The sequence below is a fragment of the Protobothrops mucrosquamatus genome, unplaced genomic scaffold (genome assembly GCF_001527695.2).
Source record: "Protobothrops mucrosquamatus isolate PMUCROS unplaced genomic scaffold, P.Mucros_1.0 scaffold_56, whole genome shotgun sequence".
Taxonomy (NCBI): Eukaryota; Metazoa; Chordata; class Lepidosauria; order Squamata; family Viperidae; genus Protobothrops; species Protobothrops mucrosquamatus.
The window spans coordinates 113,541-133,539 of NW_015386132.1; the positions used below are offsets into that span (position 1 = coordinate 113,541).

Consider the following 19,999-nt stretch of genomic DNA (forward strand, 5'->3'; position numbering starts at 1 on the left):
AAACAACAGAGCTCCTTGATGCCCTTGTGCCCATAAGGTTTAATTTTTTGCTTGGTTAGAGAAAATTCATATGTTGGCCAGCAACATTCAAGTAATACTATGCCTTCACCCATCTCGGTGAAGGGTTTTATTTATGCGTCACTTTGTTTTGTTTTATTCATCACAGAACTTCACAGAAGAATTGCTGGCCCAGCCAGTCTGCTGCACCACACAATCCATGAAGAAAGAAGGTTTTAGACAATAACTTTTTCAATCACATTATCTGTATCATGATCATCTTCTGTCTGAACAGTTACTGTGGCTGACTGCCCGCACATATGCTGATGGTCTTTCCAATCCTGAAAATGAGCACAAAAAAAAAAGAGACAGACTGTGAACTGGAAGCAATTATTGAGTGAAGTAAAAGTACAGCAACATAACAGCAGGGGCAGGGAATGCTACTGTTACATAATGGTATGTGGGAATGACCTTGGGAGACAGGGCAATATGATGCAGCCAAGGGAACAGGCAGCCAGCAGCAGGAATGTGGGTGGGGCAAGAGGCTCAGAAACCCCCCCCCCCAGTTTTTGGGGAGCTCTGAGGGGGGAAGAGAAGTATTTTCAGACTTGCAATATTCTGTTAATGTAACCTTTCAATATAGTAGAATTAGCTCATTTGGTCATATTTCCTGTCTTATCAGAAATGCCTCATGTTGAAATGGGTGGCAAATAAATTTAATAAATAAATAAATAAAATTGGGTGAAGTGGCCCACCCTTGGAGTATCTCGGCTGTTTCCGTTATGGAGCTCCTGGCAGTTGTAAGAGTTGGGCATCATTTTACTTGGTATCTATGCTTTATATGTTACCCTTTGAAGTTTATTTCTTTGAGTTAATAATAAAACTTAAAATTGCTCATTGTCTCTGGATCCAAAAGAACCGATTGCTTGGGCATCTAATCACCGCTCTGCCACTAAACAGATCCATGTTTCTAAAAGTGTTTTGCTTTCATACCAAAAGGTGAAAACCAAAAAGAATAAAAATGAGAGAAACATCTTCATCCATCCTATTTTTTAGAAGGAAAATAGTCCTTTTTTCTTGATTTAGTCTAGGAATACAATGTCTGGTCTACAAACCCAAACAACTACTACATGGTATCAAAAATTGGAGTTTTCTTTGCTACAGAGCTGGATTTTTGCATCTCTAACCTAGTACTCCTACGGTAATATAATCATTGTTGGTTGCTCAAAAGTACTAGATCATACATGGGCGCTTGCTTCTTCAGCTCTGCAGGACAACTGTATTCATAAGAGGTGTGATACCTTCCGTTGACAGAACGTTGAGCAGTAATTGACTTTATGGCAACCGGTGCATTCATTCATTGCCTCCCGGCCACAGTTTACACAGGATTGCTGTGAGATTGTAGGCAAAGAATACAAGTCAAATGGAAGTAAAAGGAGGTTGCACATGAAGTATTAAAAAAAAGTAGTCATACATCATTTCTGCCACTCATGTACCGATACAATTCTCTTAATACAGAAACTGGGCACTCTTCATAATTAAAACAAGTTCTCTAACTTCTTTTAAGAACCAAAGACAGCCCATATTTATACTGATGAAGTAAAAAAAAACACCATGTCTTTATCAGACTCTGGAAAGTATCTATTTGTCTCTGACTATAATGGTTGCAGCAAACTGAGAAGATAGGACAACTTGCAAGTGGAGAGAAAGTTCTGAAAAGCAAAAATACTATGTTACCACCATCTAGTGCAGATCCTTCACACACATGCATTTGCAATTACTAGGAACTTTTGAGTGCCACTAATCTACTTTGTAAAAAGATTTTTTTTCAATTGTAATTTTATTAAAAATTGCAATTACAATGATAAATACAAAAATAAAAAAATGAAAGAAAAATAAAAATTGAAGGTATAGAAAAGAAAAATAGAAAAAAATAAGAATATACTAAGAAAAAAAGAAATATAATGAAATTACTTCCCCCTTCCTCACAACAAGTATAAACAATTTTAGTAACATCATCTTTGCTTAAAATACAATAAATAATCTCTTCTTCCCATTGCCCATTTCTTCTTTATAAACAAATCCTTAAAGTATCATCTGCTTTTAGCAAAGCCATCTTGAGTTTGCCTTTTCTTCCCTGGAAGTCCCAAGAATTGAGAGGCACAGTGCAAAGTTCTTACCGCTATACCAGTGGTTCTCAACCTTTTTAATGCCGCGACCCCGAACCGGTCGTAAGTCGAGGACTAAACCGGTCGTAAGTCGAGGACTAAACCGGTCGTAAGCCGAGGACTAAACCGGTCGTAATCCGAGGACTAAACCGGTCGTAAGTCGAGGACTACCCAACCGGTCATAAGTCAAGGACTTTCCCTGCCCGGGAGCGCCGCGCATGCGTGGTTCCGCCCCCTGCGCTGGCCGAGGCGTAGCTGGCAAGCGGCAGAGACGGAGCAGGCCGACCACCAGCTGGCCCAGCCCAAGGGAGGTAAGGCACCCGCCGGAAAAGGGGAAAAAAATGGCGGACAGCCTTGCTTGGCGACCCCCGTGAAATGGTCGATCGACCCCAAATGGGGTCGCGACCCATAGGTTGAGATCCGCTGCGCTATACCATAAAAAAAAGGCCGTCCTTATCCAAATGGACAGGAGAAAATTTAAAAAGGTCATAATTATATATAATAAACATGCAGCAGGAAAAAAAAATATGATGCTGCAATTGAGTATGAATATTAGTACTTCTTGATTTGCACTGGGGCAGGAACAAGAGTCTTCACAAGAGTAGTTAACTTGGCATTTCTCAGTAGTTTTATGGTTAAAACATGCTAGCAGCAGAGATGTATCGAAGTCTAATGATTCTGAATTGTTAATAACAGAATGTGGAATGGTGGGTAGGGAATGAAATATGGAACAGCAGGAGATTAAGGAACTGGCCTCAAGATAAGCCAGACCTTTTTAAGTTTACGTGATTAATACCATCAGCTCTTATATTCAGACCACAGGTTTTAATGCGATAGAAAACCTCTGGGCATTTGGAAAAATATCATTTTGTTTTGTATTTCTAACCTGTCTGCTCAAACAATTCATTCCAAACAGAAGAGGAGGGCGAGGAAGATGGATTTACAGCTCAATTAGCTTGCAACTCATATCATTACTTAGGCATGATTGGTGTCTCCGTACAAGGTGAATACAGGGAGGAATTGTGAATAAATTGCCCTGCTGCAAAAGCATTAGCGAGGCCATATATAATGCAGAAAGTTGTACGTGGTCTCAGGCTCAACTGATTCACAGTAATTAACACCTAATTTGTTTGCACCTTCTGCCAATAAATTCTCTGCAAACTGAAGTACAACAAATGTCACAGATTTCTCTCATTTCAGCCGCTGTATGCAAAGCCGAGTCTCAGGGATGTAACCCAATGAGAACTTGTCACGACACTCATAAAGAGCTCGGTAAATGGAGAAAGACAAAAGGCCTAGTAAAAAGGGAGGACCAAAATAGCTGTGAAGCAGGAGACCTGAATAACTCTTCTTCCAAGGAATTTATTTGAATACTTGGGGGGAAAAAACATTCTGGTTTTTCTCCATGCAGCTACTGGTAGCCAAATTTCAAGGAAGGTTATGTAAACATGGTTGCTCATCCATTTGGATGGGCAGATATAAGAGGGGGGAGCAGTCCTGCAAATAAGCTGACCCCATGATGTGGAGAGCGTTATAGGTAGCCACCAGCACAATGTATCGAACTCAGAAGCACACTGGTAACCACTGCAGCTCATGGAGCAAAGAAGTAAAATGTATAGCTTGAAAGGCACTCATAACAGTCTGTGCTGCTACATTTTGTACCAACTGCAATCTGCTCCCATTAAACCAGAGGTAGGCAACCCAAAACACTCAAAGAGCCACTTGGACCCGTTTCCCACCGAAAACAAAACACTGGGAGCCGCAAAACCCTTTTGATATATCATAAAGGTAAAAAAGAATATATGCAGTGTTAGCTTCATTTTAGATGTCAAAAGGCGCTCTCTCTCTCTGTCTCCCCCTTTCCCTCTCTCCATCTTCTGCTCACCTGGCAAGCTGGCTTCAAGCTGTTTTCCAACAAGCTCAGGGGTAGGCAACCTCGGCTCTTTTATGACTCCTGCCCTTCCTGCTTCCTGTTTCCTGCAGAGACGCAGCAAAGGGAGGAGCTCCACCCAATAAGCTTTCTAGCTCCTCAGAGAATACCGTGAGTCCTCTCTCTTTTTTACACACACACACACACACACACAGAGAGAGAGAGAGAGAGAGAGAGAGAGAGAGAGAGAGAGAGAGAGAGAGAGAAGGGAAGGCAAGTGCCTCTCTCTGTCTCTGTCTCTGTCTCTCTCTGCAAATGGCAGAGGAGGCTGGGAGCTGCAGGGGAAGGCTCAAAGAGCCACATGCGGCTCCGGAGCCACAGGTTGCTGACCTGTGCACTAAACTATTGGGGTATCACCTTCTCTTATTCGTAAAGGCAATTTAGGACACTGCCTACCCCCAGGTTCCCCCCCCCAAAGCACCAGATGGTTAAAAAAAAGATCACCCTCTACCAATTCACTAGACACTATGAAAGAACAACCCATACATTCCCATCTGCCATCTATTAATGTAACAACCACAAGGGCAGATCAGAAGCACACAATAATGGATGCCATGTTGGCCTCTTCCAAGACTTGGGGCTAAAGGAAGGTGACAAAATGGATGCCAACCCCTTATGGGAGTTAAGGCGCTGTCTCAGGAACCAGGCCAACCTAGACACAGCAGCATTAGCCTGCTCAAGCTCACACCGCCATTAGACTGCTGCCACTGAAAAACCATCATTTAGCATCAAAAAAGAACATGGAAATAACTTGATAGTCCTTAGATACCATTCAGATTCAATCTTCGGGCTTACCTTAATAATAATTTCAGTTTTTCCATCAACATCTTCTGTATGCTGAAATAACTGATTCTGATACTGCAAAAATTGAAAGACATCATAAATTACTTTTTACAAGTACCTCATGCTGTTCTTGGAAATATAGTTACAAGAAACAGTTTGTAACTTGAAAATATGGCTGTGTGGAATGCTTGTATCATAAACATGAGTGAGGACTTACTTAAGTAATATTAAGGAGAGTACACCTTTAAAGACACATCAAATTTTATATTCCATATACTAAATTATACACTATCATTTATCTTTCAAATAGGAAAGAAATGTTTAGGTTTGAGATAAAAGAAAGAACTGCATATATTTCAGTTACTTCACAAACATTCCTTTTATATTGTGCTTAAAAACAAAGAAACAAAAACCCACAGCTGGAAATTGCATCTGTAGCTTTGCTAGTCCTGAAAAAGAAGGCTTTGTCTAGAGAAGATGAAGTTTGCAGGTGGTAATCTCCTTTCTTGCCCAACACTTAATGTCTGCTACTATTAAGATCCCGACATCTCTACAGTGACAAGAAATTATATTGTTATTTGCTTGGTTTGTTACGTACAAGTTAGCTCAACTTTTTTGGGTCCCATTAAGAGACTGTCATATTGAACATATTGCATTCTAGTAGCAAAAAATTCTTTACAAAATTCCACGTGGTCATTTTTTTCTCACAAAAACCCTTCCCTCATTTTCACAGAAACAGAGAACAGCCGGAAGAGGCCACAAGGATCATTTAGTCCAATTTTCAGAACATTTGTGAAAGGTGGCTGTCTAATCTCTTCTTAAATGCCTTCAGAGGGGGAAACCCACAACTTCCATATGTACTCTATTTTACCATTGTACAGATTTAAACACTATACAATTTCCCCCAATATTTAACAAATCTAAGTAGCTGCAACTGACACGTTAACCAATTTAACCAATTCAACATCCATTCAAATGGATACATACAAGTCCTCTTTAATGATGGGTGGTTATATAAATATTTTAAATAAATAAGTTGTAGACAAAAATTGATATAAAAACCTGCAACGGCAGGTATAATTAGCAATAAAAGCCAACTGACACATTCCAGTAAAGCAGGGGTTCCCAACCGGGGGTGCTCACACCCCTTGGGAGTTCGAGACAATATTCCAGGGGGTGCAAAAACGTGGGCTTTCAAAATTATAGTGAATATGCATAATTCGTTGCTGTTATTTCGAACTTTTGTAAAGGGTGCGAGAATATATCAGAAGCGTTCTAGGGGTGCGGGATATAGAACAGGTTGGGAGCCACTGCAGTAAAGAATAGTTCAAACTATCAGTAGATTCTGACAAAGCTCTCTGTACTAAAAGCAAATCGACACTATAGAACAGTGGTGGCGAACCTATGGCATGCGTGCCAGAGGCAGCATTCAGAACCTTCTCTGTGGGCACGCGTACCATTGCCCCAGCAGAGTTCGCCAGAGTAGCGACCACATGGCATTTGGAAGCGACAGGGCAGGAAGTGAGCGAGCAAGCGGCGTTGCCCCCCCGGGATGCCCCGGAGATGGCGAGGGACTGGCATCCACCGCTCTGGCCCCGGCCACACCCACCCAGTCTGCCGTGACCACTGCAGCCACGCCCACCCAGTGGGCTACGCCCCCATGCCCCCCCTAAGGGCACCACAATGCTGATGCAGCCCTGGCACTTTGCGATAAATAAGTGGGTTTTGGGTTGCAGTTTGGGCACTCGGTCTCTAAAAGGTTCGCCATCACTGCTATACAAAATAAGAAATTTTCAGCCCCCACATTTAGTTCTGACCATAGCACGTATAATGTTCAATTTCATTTATTTCTGAGGAATATTTCTTAAATTTTATTAAATAATTGTCAGATTAAATTCTTACTCAAACGTCTAAATAAAAAAGCAACCAAGTGAGGCAACTAACTGAGCTATAAAGCAGGGAGCTTAAGCCAACATACACAGTGAGCAAGTGACAAATATGTTCTTAGGACTGCCCTGGAGGAGGAAATAACGTCTAGCCAAGGAAGACCACAGAATCACCCGGCCTCAATCAGAAAAGAAGGAAAGTGAGCATCTCTCGTACTGAGAGAACAGCTATTTCAAATCCATGCCTCCTTCCTCCTGGGTCCTAGAAAGCACAAACAAAGAAGGCTCCAGGAATTAAGGCAGAGAGAGGACCTGAGGACGAGAGTGGGCAGACACAGGGCTCCCCAGGTGAATCATCTAAAAGCACTGGGAGAGAGATGCCCGGTTTGGCGGATAAATAAGCAGGCTCACTTTTATTCCCAGCACTGCTTGTAACTGAACTCGTGGCTTGTGCCTTGCCTCACCACACTGAGACTTCTTAAACTGTGCAACTGAATTCTGGATGGTCCTTCTTGACTTTGCCACTTTATTGCTTTGTTGCTCCTTGAACTCATCATCATTTTTAGAGAATCTACAGCAGTAATGGCCTTTCCTTCTCCGCTTCCCTCCTGTCTCAAGTCTAGATCCGACACTGCCCAGCCTATAGAATTCATAACTATGCTGCCATAAACAAAATAGGCAGGACTTAATATTTTTAATATTAGAAAACTATATATATTTTCTCATTTGTATTTCGGTTGCAATCCCAATGCTATTTGGGAGCTCAGGTGGCGCAGTGGTTAGAATGCAGTATTGTAGGCTAATTCTGCCCAGAACCAGGAGTTCAGTCCTGATGGGGCTCAAGGTTGACTCAGCCTTCCATCCTTCCAAGGTGGGTAAAATGAAGACCCAGATTGTTGGGGGCCATATGCTGACGTTGTAAACCACTCAGAGAGTGCTGTAAAGCAAGGCTTTTCAACCAGTGGTACCGGTACCACCTGTGGTACATTGGCACCTGGCAGGTGGTACGCGACCATCCTAGAAAAGTGGTAGCGGGGGAGGGGAATAAGCTGAACCGATGGCAGCACCGCACAAGCCTGAGCGAAAGATAGCTGGAGCTGCAGGGCTTTCCAGGCTCAGTGGAAGCACCAGGATCAGCGCCAGGCTCCAGCTGGAGCTCGGCGCTAACCTTGGTGCTTCTGCTGAGCCCAGAAGAAGCGCCAATCAGCTGGAATGTTGCAGCATCTCCAGGGTCTTGTGATTTACATTCAGATGCTTGGCAACTGATTCATATTTATGATGGTCACAGTGTCCCAGGATGATGTGAAGTGACCAAAACCTGCTGCAACCACCCAGCAGATGGGGGGAATAAAAACCAAACACCCCCCACCCCACTTCGCTGCCAATCCTCAACAGAAATGCTCACAACAATGAAAACCTCGGACAGGAGGAAGAGCACCGCTGGGTGGCAGGCAGGTGTCTTGCTCAGCTGTGGTTTGGGGGGCACTTTTTTCAGTGCCATTGTAACTTCGAACAGTCACTAAGCAAACTGTTGTAAGTTGAGGACTACCTCTACTTCATCACTTCCCCCCCCCTTTTTTTTTGGGTCATCAAGTTTTTGGCACCTTGCTAGTCGACTGGTGGTACTTGGATATTGCCATATCCTACAAGTGGTACAATGGGTGAAAAGGTTGAAAAGCCCTGCTGTAAAGCATTATGGAGTGGTAAACAAGTCAAAGTGCTATTAGGTATTAATGTATAATACTTCCAGTATTTAGGATCATGGCATATGAAGAGATTTTCTTCCTGCAAATTTCTCTCAGTACCCTAAAAGACCTACTCTGGATATTCTCCAATGGTGTGGTAAATAGGCCTTCAATAGTGCGGTAAGCCTGGAAGCTTCTCCACTGTCTTCTGAGTGACAGAGACACATTTTTATTCTTCCAGAATTTTTAGTAATGTGTAATTTTATACCCTGCTGTGATATTTTATTTTCCTTACCACTGCTTTGGTTCCTTATTTTATTATTTACCTTATTGATTTTATTCGGATCTTTTATGTAAAAGCTTATTTACCAGAAACCATTTTGATGGTGTTTAATTGGCAAATGGTATATGAATACTTTAAATAAGCAGTACTTGGACAAAAAATCACACCTGGTTAGAAAAAATGTTAAGAAAGCATGTAGATTTTAAGCCAGATTTTTTTTTATTAGGGATAATTTCAGGGAAGTATGAGAAAGAAAATGTATATTTAATGGTACATGTATTAACAGCAGCAAGAATTGTTTTTGCTGGGGTTTTTTTTGAGAATTAAGAAATTAGATGATGGGACTTACCAGAGGGAATATTTAAAAATTAAACATATGTTTGAATATGGTTAAAAAAATAGAAAGATTTGGGATATAAACGAAAATTAGTTTAAGAGGGATGAACCCCTCAAGTAATACAGGTTTTTTTTCTTTTTTCTTTTGTGTTTTGTTTTTCGACATGAGAAATATAAAAATGTTGGGATGGTTTATATAAAAGAAATGTTTTCTTTGTTTTTGTTTTTTCCCCTTTTTTAAGATATGAGAAATGTAAAAGTGTTGGGATGGTTTGTATGAGAAAAAAGACTTAAATACTTAAGTGTAACTAATTCTGAAAAAATCTTAACCAGTAAGAATCCTTTGAATATTGTGGGGAAAACAAATTTAAATAAGAATTTTGTAAACAGGATCTATGACGAGGCAATCAAGATAATCAATTAGAAGCTTTATATTGATGTGGTTATTATTTTCAGAAACGTGAGAAAAATGTCTATATTTAATTGTCATTTATTCCAATAATAAGAAATTATTAATTTAAGGTTGGCAAAAAAGAATATTATTGGAAGAAGAGAAAATCAAGCAAAGCCATTTGTGGATTATAGAATTATAGAAATTAATTACTGATTGCTTTGTAAATACTAACCCAGACAACACGCTGTTTACCAAATATTAAGGTGATTATGTTAAATATCAATAAAACATATTTAAGAAGAATTGTTTTTGTGCAACGTTGGAAAAATGAAGAAACGCCATCTAAAGATGACATAATTAAGAAAATACTGGAACATGCAGAAATGGACAGATTCACATTGAAGATTAAAGAAAAAGAAGATACAGAATATTTTCAAATATGGGATGTATTTTACCAATGGCTAGACAAAAGGGGTAGAGATGAGGATTTTATTATATGTTACTAGGCTAAGACCCAGACAACACATTGTTTAACAAGCATTTATGAATTGTAAACTTTAAAAAAACCATAAATAATAAATAAATAAATAAATAAATAAATGAATGAATGAATGAATGAATGAATGAATGAATGAATGAATGAATGAATGAATGAATGAATTACTGACTGACTGACTGACTGACTGACTGACTGACTGACTGAATGAATAGGCAGTACTCCATATTCATCTATTATGCATTTTAGAAGAGTTTTTGCTTCCCTTTAAGCCAGGGATCTTCAAACTTGGCCCTTTTATGACTTGTGGACTTCAACTCCCAGAATTCCTCAGCCAGCATGCCTGGCTGAGGAATTCTGGGAGTTGAAGTTCACAAGTCATAAGAGGGCCAAGTTTGAAGCCCCCTGCTTTAAGCTCTCTCTCAGATCTGAAAATATTTCTGTTGAACATAAATCCTAGCAGCTCCAATCATTTAGGCTGTTGCTCTGAATGCAGTGGGAGAAATCCAACCCATCGTTTTAGAATGTATACTGCAGATCAGAAAGGATGCTACCAAATCCAAAATCACTATAGTTGGCTGCACTTTGAAAATTCACTCAAAGAGACTCTAGTAACGACTACATCCATATCGTCACTGTGCCATGCATTGGGGTGGATCATTTTAAAAGAGGGCTATAAGATATTTGGGGCGAAGATGGATTCATTTCTTGAAAAAGTATTTATTACCTCTTTCCTTTCCACATCAGCTTGCAATTTCGCTTGAGAAACAGCAGCTTCTCTGTAGGAAGAGCTGGCCTGCTTAGCTTGTTCGATCAGCGTCTTCAGCTGCCGAGCTGTGTTAAGCAGAGAATTGACCGTCTCCTCTAGGTAAAGCCAGTTCCGTTGTTCGGTCATTTCAAGTCCATTCATCACAGAGGAGGAGATTGTCTTAGTGGGGGTAGCAGGGGGCACTGCCAGGGCAGGAAGTGAGGTCAACACTAAAAAAAAAATAGACAGATTGAGGTTGATCCACCAGTAACTGTATCTGAAAGTTGGCCAGATCCATCCTCTTTTGTCTCTGCCTCGTTGTCATCCACAGTCATTCAATTTGGCTGTGGTAGAGAGCCAGGCAGCAAGCTAAGACCCTCAGTTCAGGCCTGTTCAAAAATCAGTAATTTAAGCTGCTTCCACCGAGTGTTTCATCGTAGGAAAGCATTGATAATTTCTGGTTGCATTACAAACAACCGATACAAGAACATTTGAATATTTGAGATTTTGAATTGTTTCTCTTTAATTCAGGAGCTTTTTTTTCACTAGCTTAGGAATCTGGAAGCAGGATGCATATACTTTTAATAAATCTTAGAACTGAAGCCAACCATAGAATAAGCCGACTGGAACAATTGCAGTGGACCCTATCCACAGTTTAAAGCAGAGGTCTTCAAACTTGGCCCTTTTATGATTTGTGGATTTCAACTCCCAGAATTCCTCAGCCAGCGTGCCTGGCTGAGGAATTCTGGGAGTTGAGGTCCACAAGTCATAAAAGGGCCAAGTTTGAAGACCCCTGGTTTAAGGTAACAAACCAGCTTCATGGGTGCCACAGATTCTTTTATCTATATCCAAAGTCAATGGGCTCCCCAAACCCCAGAGGACCAACACAAGACCCTTTGGACTTTAGGCATCCCACACACAAGCACACAATGGGTAGTACTCTGTTCTTTCTCACACACTTCCCCAGTTCTACTACTCCTACTCGTTCTAGAGCAGTGGTTCTCAACCTGTGGGTCGGGACCCCATTTGGGGTCGATCGACCATTTCATGGGGGTCGCCAAGCAAGGCTGTCCACCATTTTTTTGTCTGCCATTTTTTTTGTCCGCCATTTTTTCCCCCTTTTCCGGCGGGTGCCTTACCTCCCTTAGGCTGGGCCAGCTGGTGGTCGGCCTGCTCCGTCTCTGCCGCTTGCCAGCTACGCCTCGGCCGGCGTAGGGGGCGGAACCACGCATGCGCGGCGCTCCCGGGCAGGGAAAGTCCTCGACTTACGACCGATTGGGTAGTCCTCGACTTACGACCGGTTTAGTCCTCGACTTACGATCGGTTTAGTCCTCGACTTACGACCGGTTTAGTCCTCGACTTACGACCGGTTGGGGTCACGGCATTAAAAAGGTTGAGAACCACTGTTCTAGAGACCAGTACAATTTCTGAGCCCTAGGGCTAAAGAAATTTTTTTTCTGTCTCTTAACCCTAGGCTGCCTCTGGTGGCTCTATTTACACCAAGAATAAAAACCACCTCCTTCTCACTCCCACAACAGCAACACACCAACTACTCCCCCCCACAACATACACACAGCTGGTTTTCTGCTCAGCTTTTATACCTGCTGGTTGCCGAGCAGCTGGGCTGGCTAGGGAGAGGTCTTAAAGGGGCAGGGCACCATCAGCATCAGATGCTAGCCAACTTCCAGGCAGCCTGCCCTCTTGCCCTGAGCTACTGAAATCCAGCTCCTGAAGGGAGTGCAGCAGCACACATTTCCTAACTTTAAGACTTCCCCACATATTCAGTGAAAAAATTTTTTTCAACCTTTACAAATCCAGTTCTTTTAGTTTTCCACAAAGTCAAAATCTGCGGGACGTACTGAATCTATGCGGAATGTTTCTTTCTTTCACCACTTCTCCCAAGTGGTGGCAGCAGTGGGATCTAGGACTGAGGTGGAATCCAAGATTGCAGGGGGATCCACAGTACCAGGCACAGGCTACCTGAAAGGCGAGATGGGGCAGACCCAGAGGCAGTCCTTCCTCTCTGGACTGCAGGGGCGTGGTGCATGACCTTAACTTACAACTGGATTTCTGTTGCTAAGCCGTACGGTCATAAAGCATGACACCACATGACCACCTCGCTTAGCAGCAGCAATCACGGCAGTCTCAGTTGCCGTCATAACTGCAGATGTTAACTCCAGGGTTGTTAAATGGGCAGCAGAGGGGGTCCTGGATAAGGAACACAAGGATGCCGCAAGGGAGGAGGGAGGCCCAGCATAGACCACACACACATGTGATGCTCAGGGAGGCCAAGGAAAAAATGCACTGCAGCTTGGGAGCTTCTTAAACCACAGTGCAGCGCAAAGCCGCAGCTGCTCATGGAACCCTCAGCTGCCCCAGCAGCATGGCACAAAACTGCCATATCCTGGGAATCCCAGAACTGCAGCTCCAGGAAGCCCCTTTGCACTGCACTGCTGGACCAGTCTTGCACTGCTAAGGGCTTTGCACCACGATGATGGGCTTCCTGGGAAGCCGTTCACCAGCCCAGCCCAGCAGTGCCCCACAAAGAGCGCTAAGAGCTTCTGCGAAAGACTTGGCTTTGCACTGTGAAGGGCTTCTTGACCCCTCGCAGAAGCCTTCTGTATCGCAAAACCCAGCCCCAGCCGGCCCAGCCGTCCAAAACTGCAGCCCCCCCCCCTAGCCCCGTCCCAGCTGCTCTCGCCACCTTGTACTCCAAGGCCCCAGCTGCCCTGCGTCTCATCACCCCATCTGGCCTTCAGCCTCTTCCTGCTCTTAGTTGCTGAGAAGGCATCCAGCCTGGCTCTTTGCGAGGCAGGTGCTGTGCACGACACTAGGGAGAAAGCCTTGTGCGGTCACAGCTGCCTCACAAAGGGTCGGGCTGGGCCAGAAGGCGGGAGCAAGAAGATGGTGAATGTCAGCTAGGGATACAGAGGGCCAAAAGGGCACAGATGGGGAAGGTGGTGAGATAGCCCTCAAGTCGACCACTCTCGCATGAAAGAACGTACCCTTGGCTTGTCAAAATCCTTTTAAAACCTCACTATATTCATGCAGGAAACCTTAAAAAAATCAAAATGATATAACTAATAGCTTCATGGTATCTCTGTGTGAAGTTTTCCATCTCCTCTTAAGCCAGCAATTCTTCTCTAAACCAAGGAACCATATTGGGGGGGAGGGGCTGGGAGGGTTCGGAGCTATGACCTAGATCAGGGGTAGGCAACCTTGGTTCTTTTATGACTCGTGGACTTCAACTCCCAGAATTCCTGAGCCAGCATGGCTCAGCTTGGAAACCTCTCCCTTTCCCCTCAGCATGGCTGGCTCAGGAATTCTGGGAGTTGAAGTCCACGAGTCATAAAAGAGCCAAGGTTGCCTACCCCTGGTCTATGGAGATTCTCAGTCATCCAGGTCCTAGAGATATTCCCAGGGAATCAATATTCTGCTCATTCAAGAGAGCTCCATAACTTTTCAGTGCAAGTCAAATTAAAAGTCCCCATTCCCAAGGAAGTTGAAAACTACTGAAGCTGCACCTGAGCTGGCAACTGCCTTAACACAACCACTACCAGGGTATAATGGCTCCAATCTCCAAAGGCTCAATCATCTGGCCTGTATAGAACAACAGTTCTAACACAACATTGCACTTGGATTGGATCCTTGACAGTGCTGCCTTCATATCCAAGGATTTTCATCCCTCCACCTATAATTCCCACTCTTTTCCTCCTACCTGAGGACATCAGCAGCACCTAAGCACACCTACATCCCCCAGGTGACTTACTATTTTTCCGAAAGGTGACTGTATTTACTCCCAGGCAGAAAAATACTGAAATGATATCATTTAACAATGCGGGGATTATTTTAAGAGACAAAAGAAGTCTTACCAATTTTGGGGTGAGAAGTTGGCAAAGCTGCTTCGGGGAATGCTGAGATCTGACAACTGTCTTGATAACTTGGATAATGAGGCTCTGGATGACTGACCCGACAAGGTTGTGGCTGAAGGTTTGTATCTTGCACTGTTGAGAAGGGACTACAGTCAGACACTAAAGGAATTGGTTTGGATGTTACATCTTGGAAGTTCACAAAAGGTAAGAAGGCATTAAGGAAAATAGGACAGTTCTGGAAAAGGAATTTAGCCAGAAAGATAGTTTCTTACAAGATAAAATCAAAATATGCTCCAGTTCCTGCATTTACTGTTTAATCTAAATACATTTCAGCTTCAATCTGAATAATTAAAACTAGAATCAAGGAAACTGCTAATCTCAAAATGAGAATACCAGCGAGATGGTCAGAAATAAAATGATTTTGTGATACATAAAGCCTCCCAAAGACTGGATTATCTGGGTAATTTAAAAAGAGACGTGCAATATTTATCCTTAGGCAAGACAATGTGTCAAGGACTGCAGACTTCTATGTATTGGTAAGAGGTTTATCCCTTATTCTTTGTTATCATTTTAAAAATACTTTACTTAAAAGCTTCCTAATAATGTTTAAATCCGTATTTTATCAATAAAGGAGAATATTGTAGCTCATGGTTGAAAGGAGGGGTCCTCGGTGCTCTCTGAGCTGGATTGCTTTCTGCAGACAATTCCTGCACTGATTTTGTTACCTAGTTTGGATAATGAAACCTCTGCAAGAAAACCATCAAGTTCGGAGAGGACCCTTCAATCCATATTCTGCAGTTGTTTAAAATATGTTTATATCTTGCATGTGATGCAATTTATTAAGTATGTCCACTTGGGTTTTTTTTTTTTTGCCTACAACTTTTTAAAAATGGTTTTAAGCCATTCTTAATCTAGACCAGTGGCGGCGAACCTATGGCATGGGTGTCAGAGGCGGCAGTCAGAGCCCTCTCTGTGGGCACGCGTGCCGTCGCCCCAGTCCTAGGCCTTCAGCTGGGTTTTATAAAACCTTTTTGCTTTAGGCCTCCACCGCCATGTACAAAAAAAAAAGGTTCAATCAATCAGTCAATTTCAACTTCTCGCGGGAAAAAAAAAGATCTTGCAAAGTTGGAATTGATTGATTGAACTTTTTAGTCCCACCCAGTCTGCCGTTACCACCGCAGCCATGCCCACCCAATGGGCCACACCCACCCGGCACCCGACGATGCATAAGTGGGTTTTGGGTTGCAGTTTGGGCACTCGGTCTCTAAAAGGTTCGCCATCACTGATCTAGACAAACTAACACTAAAATGGACAGAAAATCAGTCCATTAATATGATTCTGTCTTGTCAGGATTTATCTTTATTGTCATGGTTCCGACAGATGAAACTCTTCAAAGAACTTTGAGGCATTGTTTACCTTAAAGAATCTTTATTCGAGAAGCATATCGGCACTAACATAATCGAAGCCAAAAACTGGATCCCCCCCTTTGAGCACATAGTATCAAAGCACAATTCCCTCCTCCAATTAACAGTCATAAATCACATTCCCCAATTAGTTTAAAGCGTGGGTTTTCCCTCCAACTCTCCAACCTGGCCAATTCTTATCATCTCTTATTTCAACAACCTTGATTCTCATGCTAGGTTCAGTATTATTATGTTTAGCTGAACTCTCACGCACATCCCCCCCTCCCCAGCATCATCTAACTCTAAAAGCGAAAATAAAATGGCTACATCTCCATCTGTTGTCAAAGCAAAAACATCCGATGTTAGCAGCGTTGACATTTATCTTTATTATTTTTCCCTCCTTTATTATTTTTATAAATAATTCAAGTTGGAGAACAAAGCCAATGTACTTTATGTGGCAAGTATCCACATCTGTTCAGAAATCCAGGTAAATGAACTCGATATTAGACAGCACTTAGATTAAAATAATGGAAGAAGCAAATAAAAGCAATACTATCATAATGTCTGTTATCCTTGTCCAGCCAAGGGAAAAAAAATATGGATGCTGTTCTACAAAAACAAATTGCAAATCTTTCAAAGCAGCATGAAATACTAGGGATGGGGGGCTTTAATTATCTCAAAATCTGTTTGAGAGTCAAACTCCATTGAGTATGGTCCTTCCAGGAAATTCCTGACACATCTTACTAAAACCTTTTTTCTTTTAGTGAGTGGAGCAAGGCACTGGAGAAGCAGCTATCTCTGACCTGATACTAATTATTCAGCAAGATATATCCAAAGAAGGAGCCAAAGCAGCAGTAACACTGGTGAAAGTTGATCACATTATGCTTAAGTTCTTAAAAAAAATTCTTAAATAAAATTAAGATGAGCGGATCTGAATGCAAATCCTGGACTTTAAAATAGTTTTTTTTTATAAACTAAGAAAATAAATATGAGTCCATGAAAGGAGAAACTAATTATAAAAGCACCTTAGAATGGATAGGAATTCTTAAAAAGGAGATCTCAAAAGCACAATGGCAAATAATTTCAATAAGTGGAAAAAAATAAGACACCACAAGTTTAAACAAAGATCTGAAAACAAAAAAGATATTCTTTTGGATAGAAAGTTTTGACAAAACAAAGGAAGATACATACAGGTAGCCCAGAATTGTAGACCTGATGCCAGGAAAGTGAAAGCTCAGAATATATAAAATTGTAAACAACAACAGCAAAAAGCTAACGTGCTCAAATTCAGAACTAAAGTCCAAAACAATCTTGACAGGTCACAGAAGTGGGCTGAAAATAAGAACTTGCAATTTACAAGGCATGTGCAAAACTNAAAGGAAGATACATACAGGTAGCCCAGAATTGTAGACCTGATGCCAGGAAAGTGAAAGCTCAGAATATATAAAATTGTAAACAACAACAGCAAAAAGCTAACGTGCTCAAATTCAGAACTAAAGTCCAAAACAATCTTGACAGGTCACAGAAGTGGGCTGAAAATAAGAACTTGCAATTTACAAGGCATGTGCAAAACTGAAAAAAAATAAGAAACAGAAATAAATGCAGGCTATTCGGTTTGATAATAATTGTGAAACAGATTTTGAACTACACGTGGTCCTTGATTTACAACCATTTGTTTAGTAACCATTCAAAATTACAACAGCTGTGGAAAAAAATGACTTATAACCAGTCCTCACACTTATGACCATCATAGCCTCTCCACAATTATTTGATCAAAATTTGGGCACTTGGCAACCGGAATGTATTTATGATGGTTGCAGCATCCTAGAGTCATTTGATTGCCACTGGTGACTTTCCTAGCTAGCTTTTGACAAGCAAAATAATAGGGGAAGCTGAGTTTGCTTAATGATTGTAGTGATTCACTTAACAATTGTGGCAAAAATGTAGTAAAATCAGGCGCAACCCATTTGCTTGGCAATAGAAATTCTCATCTCAATTGTGGTCGTAAGCTGAGGACTACCTCTAGTAGATTGTTACAAATTGAACATAGGTTAGCAATGTGAGGTGGTTGGGTGGGGGGGAAGGCAAATTGCAATTTCATATAATTTCCAAATCATGGGAAGGAATCCATCCTTTTTTGTTGTTGTTGTTCAGACCCCACTTCTAGGGTGAGCTCTGAATAAGCAAAATACTTTAATAAGATTTCAGAAAACTAGAATAAGTTCAGACAAGGGCTCTGAGGATGTCCAAAAGCTAAGTCTTATAAAGAGAGAATGAAGAATATGTTATTCAGGCTTGAAAAAGAGTAAGGAGCAAGCATTCTTCAAGAAGTGAAAAGGGTATCAGAAGAAAGCTAAGGCACGTTCTCTGTTGCCGTATATAAGGGATGCAAATAACTGATTTAAGCTACAGAAAGGCAAGCTCCAACTAAATCTTGGGAAAAACTTCCAGACAGTGGGAGCATCAGTTACCTACAGAGGTTAGGGGATTCTCCTTCCTTAGATGTGTCTCAAGCAGAACTGCAGAACCTTCTCTCTGGATTGTTTTGATTTAGAGCCCTGCCTTGATCAGAGGGTTGGGCTCAATAGCTTAAATCAGGGGTCTTCAAACTTGGCCCTTTTATGACTTGTGGACTTCAACTCCCAGAATTCCTCAGCCAGCATGCCTGGCTGAGGAATTCTGGGAGTTGAAGTCCACAAGTCATAAAAGGGCCAAGTTTGAAGACCCCTGACTTAAATGACCCCTTCCAACAATATAATCTGTGATTCATTCCTGAGGCTGGGCATTAGATTAAAGCAATTGTTTTTACATTGCAATCTTGTACATCTGCGTCTGAGAATAAATCCCACTGAATTCACTGATAAGAATTTTCTATTTTTCTGCTATTAATCAAGTTTTCTATCTTCTTTCATCACTGCCCGATTCCTCCTTTAAAGAAGTATCCTGATTACGTGTGGATGTGGCTTTGTCTTACTCACCAGTGGTACCAGTGAAAACATCACCTTGGGATGGACTTTCTGAGATAATCGCCGTGGCCTCCACGGCTGCTGTACGATCAAAGGTCAATGTTCCAGAAGTCGTAATCTGTCCTGAAGGAGTCACAGTGACTAAAAAAATGATGAAAATATTTTCAGAATGAAGTAGAATGCTAATACTTAGGGATCAAGGGATGACCCCGGTTTTGTTTCTAATCAGCATTAACACCCCACCGAGCTTATAGAGATAACTTTCCCAAAACAATCATACTTCCCTTAGTGAAAGAAACAGAACAAGCCAAATTAATAAGGCTAAAAGCTTCCCAATTCAACAGACCGAAAAGACAGTCCAGGGCAAAAAAGAACACATTTGATTAAGATGGAAAGCAAACATTAAAATTAAATACAGAGGATAAGACTTTAAGTAACATTTGCAAATATTTTATTGATGTTATTACTCCAATTATAATCACCAGTTAGTAAATAAAGTACCAAACAAGGATTAAGGGTACCAAAAGGGAAACTTAAGATGGTTTGCAATTTATACTAAAATGACAAAGATTGAAAAGGAGGAAAGGCTTTTTCTTACAAAGTGATAATTTTGGACCACGGCATCATGCTGCGACGGTTGAGTGGGTTGGGAGTGGGGGGCACCGTTATGCGGTGGTTCTCCTCCTTCCTCACCGACCGTACGCAGTCTGTATTGGCAGGGGGACAGAGGTCGACCCCAAGGCCCCTAACTTGCGGGGTCCCACAAGGGTCGGTCCTCTCTCCCCTTTTGTTCAATATTTATGTGAAGCCGCTGGGAGAGATCATCCGTGGCTTTGGGGTGGATTTCCATCAGTCAGCTGTACATCTCCACCCCAGGCCACCCCAACGATGCCCTTGACGTGATGACCCGTTGCCTGGAGGCCGTAAGGGTCTGGATGGGGAGGAACAGACTCAGGCTCAACCCTTCCAAGACCGAGTGGCTGTGGCTGCTGGCGCCGCGGCATAGTCAGCTGACTCCATCGCTGACTATAGGGGGCGAAATTCTGGCCCCC

At 42.0% G+C, this 19,999-nt stretch overlaps 1 protein-coding gene across 1 annotated transcript in view; it reads right to left on the reverse strand.

The window, feature by feature from the left end:
- Nucleotides 1-209: 209 nt before the first annotated feature.
- DEAF1 (DEAF1 transcription factor) overlaps nt 210-19,999 on the reverse strand; it is a 34,810-nt gene continuing 15,020 nt past the window's right edge. Inside the window, exons 8-12 of the mRNA XM_015811987.1 lie at nt 18,960-19,088; nt 14,579-14,710; nt 10,686-10,936; nt 1,299-1,388; nt 210-338 (exon numbers count right to left, since the gene is read on the reverse strand). Of these exons, the coding sequence (XP_015667473.1) occupies nt 234-338; nt 1,299-1,388; nt 10,686-10,936; nt 14,579-14,710; nt 18,960-19,088 (707 nt within the window). The 3' untranslated portion in view covers nt 210-233. The remainder of the gene's footprint in view (nt 339-1,298; nt 1,389-10,685; nt 10,937-14,578; nt 14,711-18,959; nt 19,089-19,999) is intronic.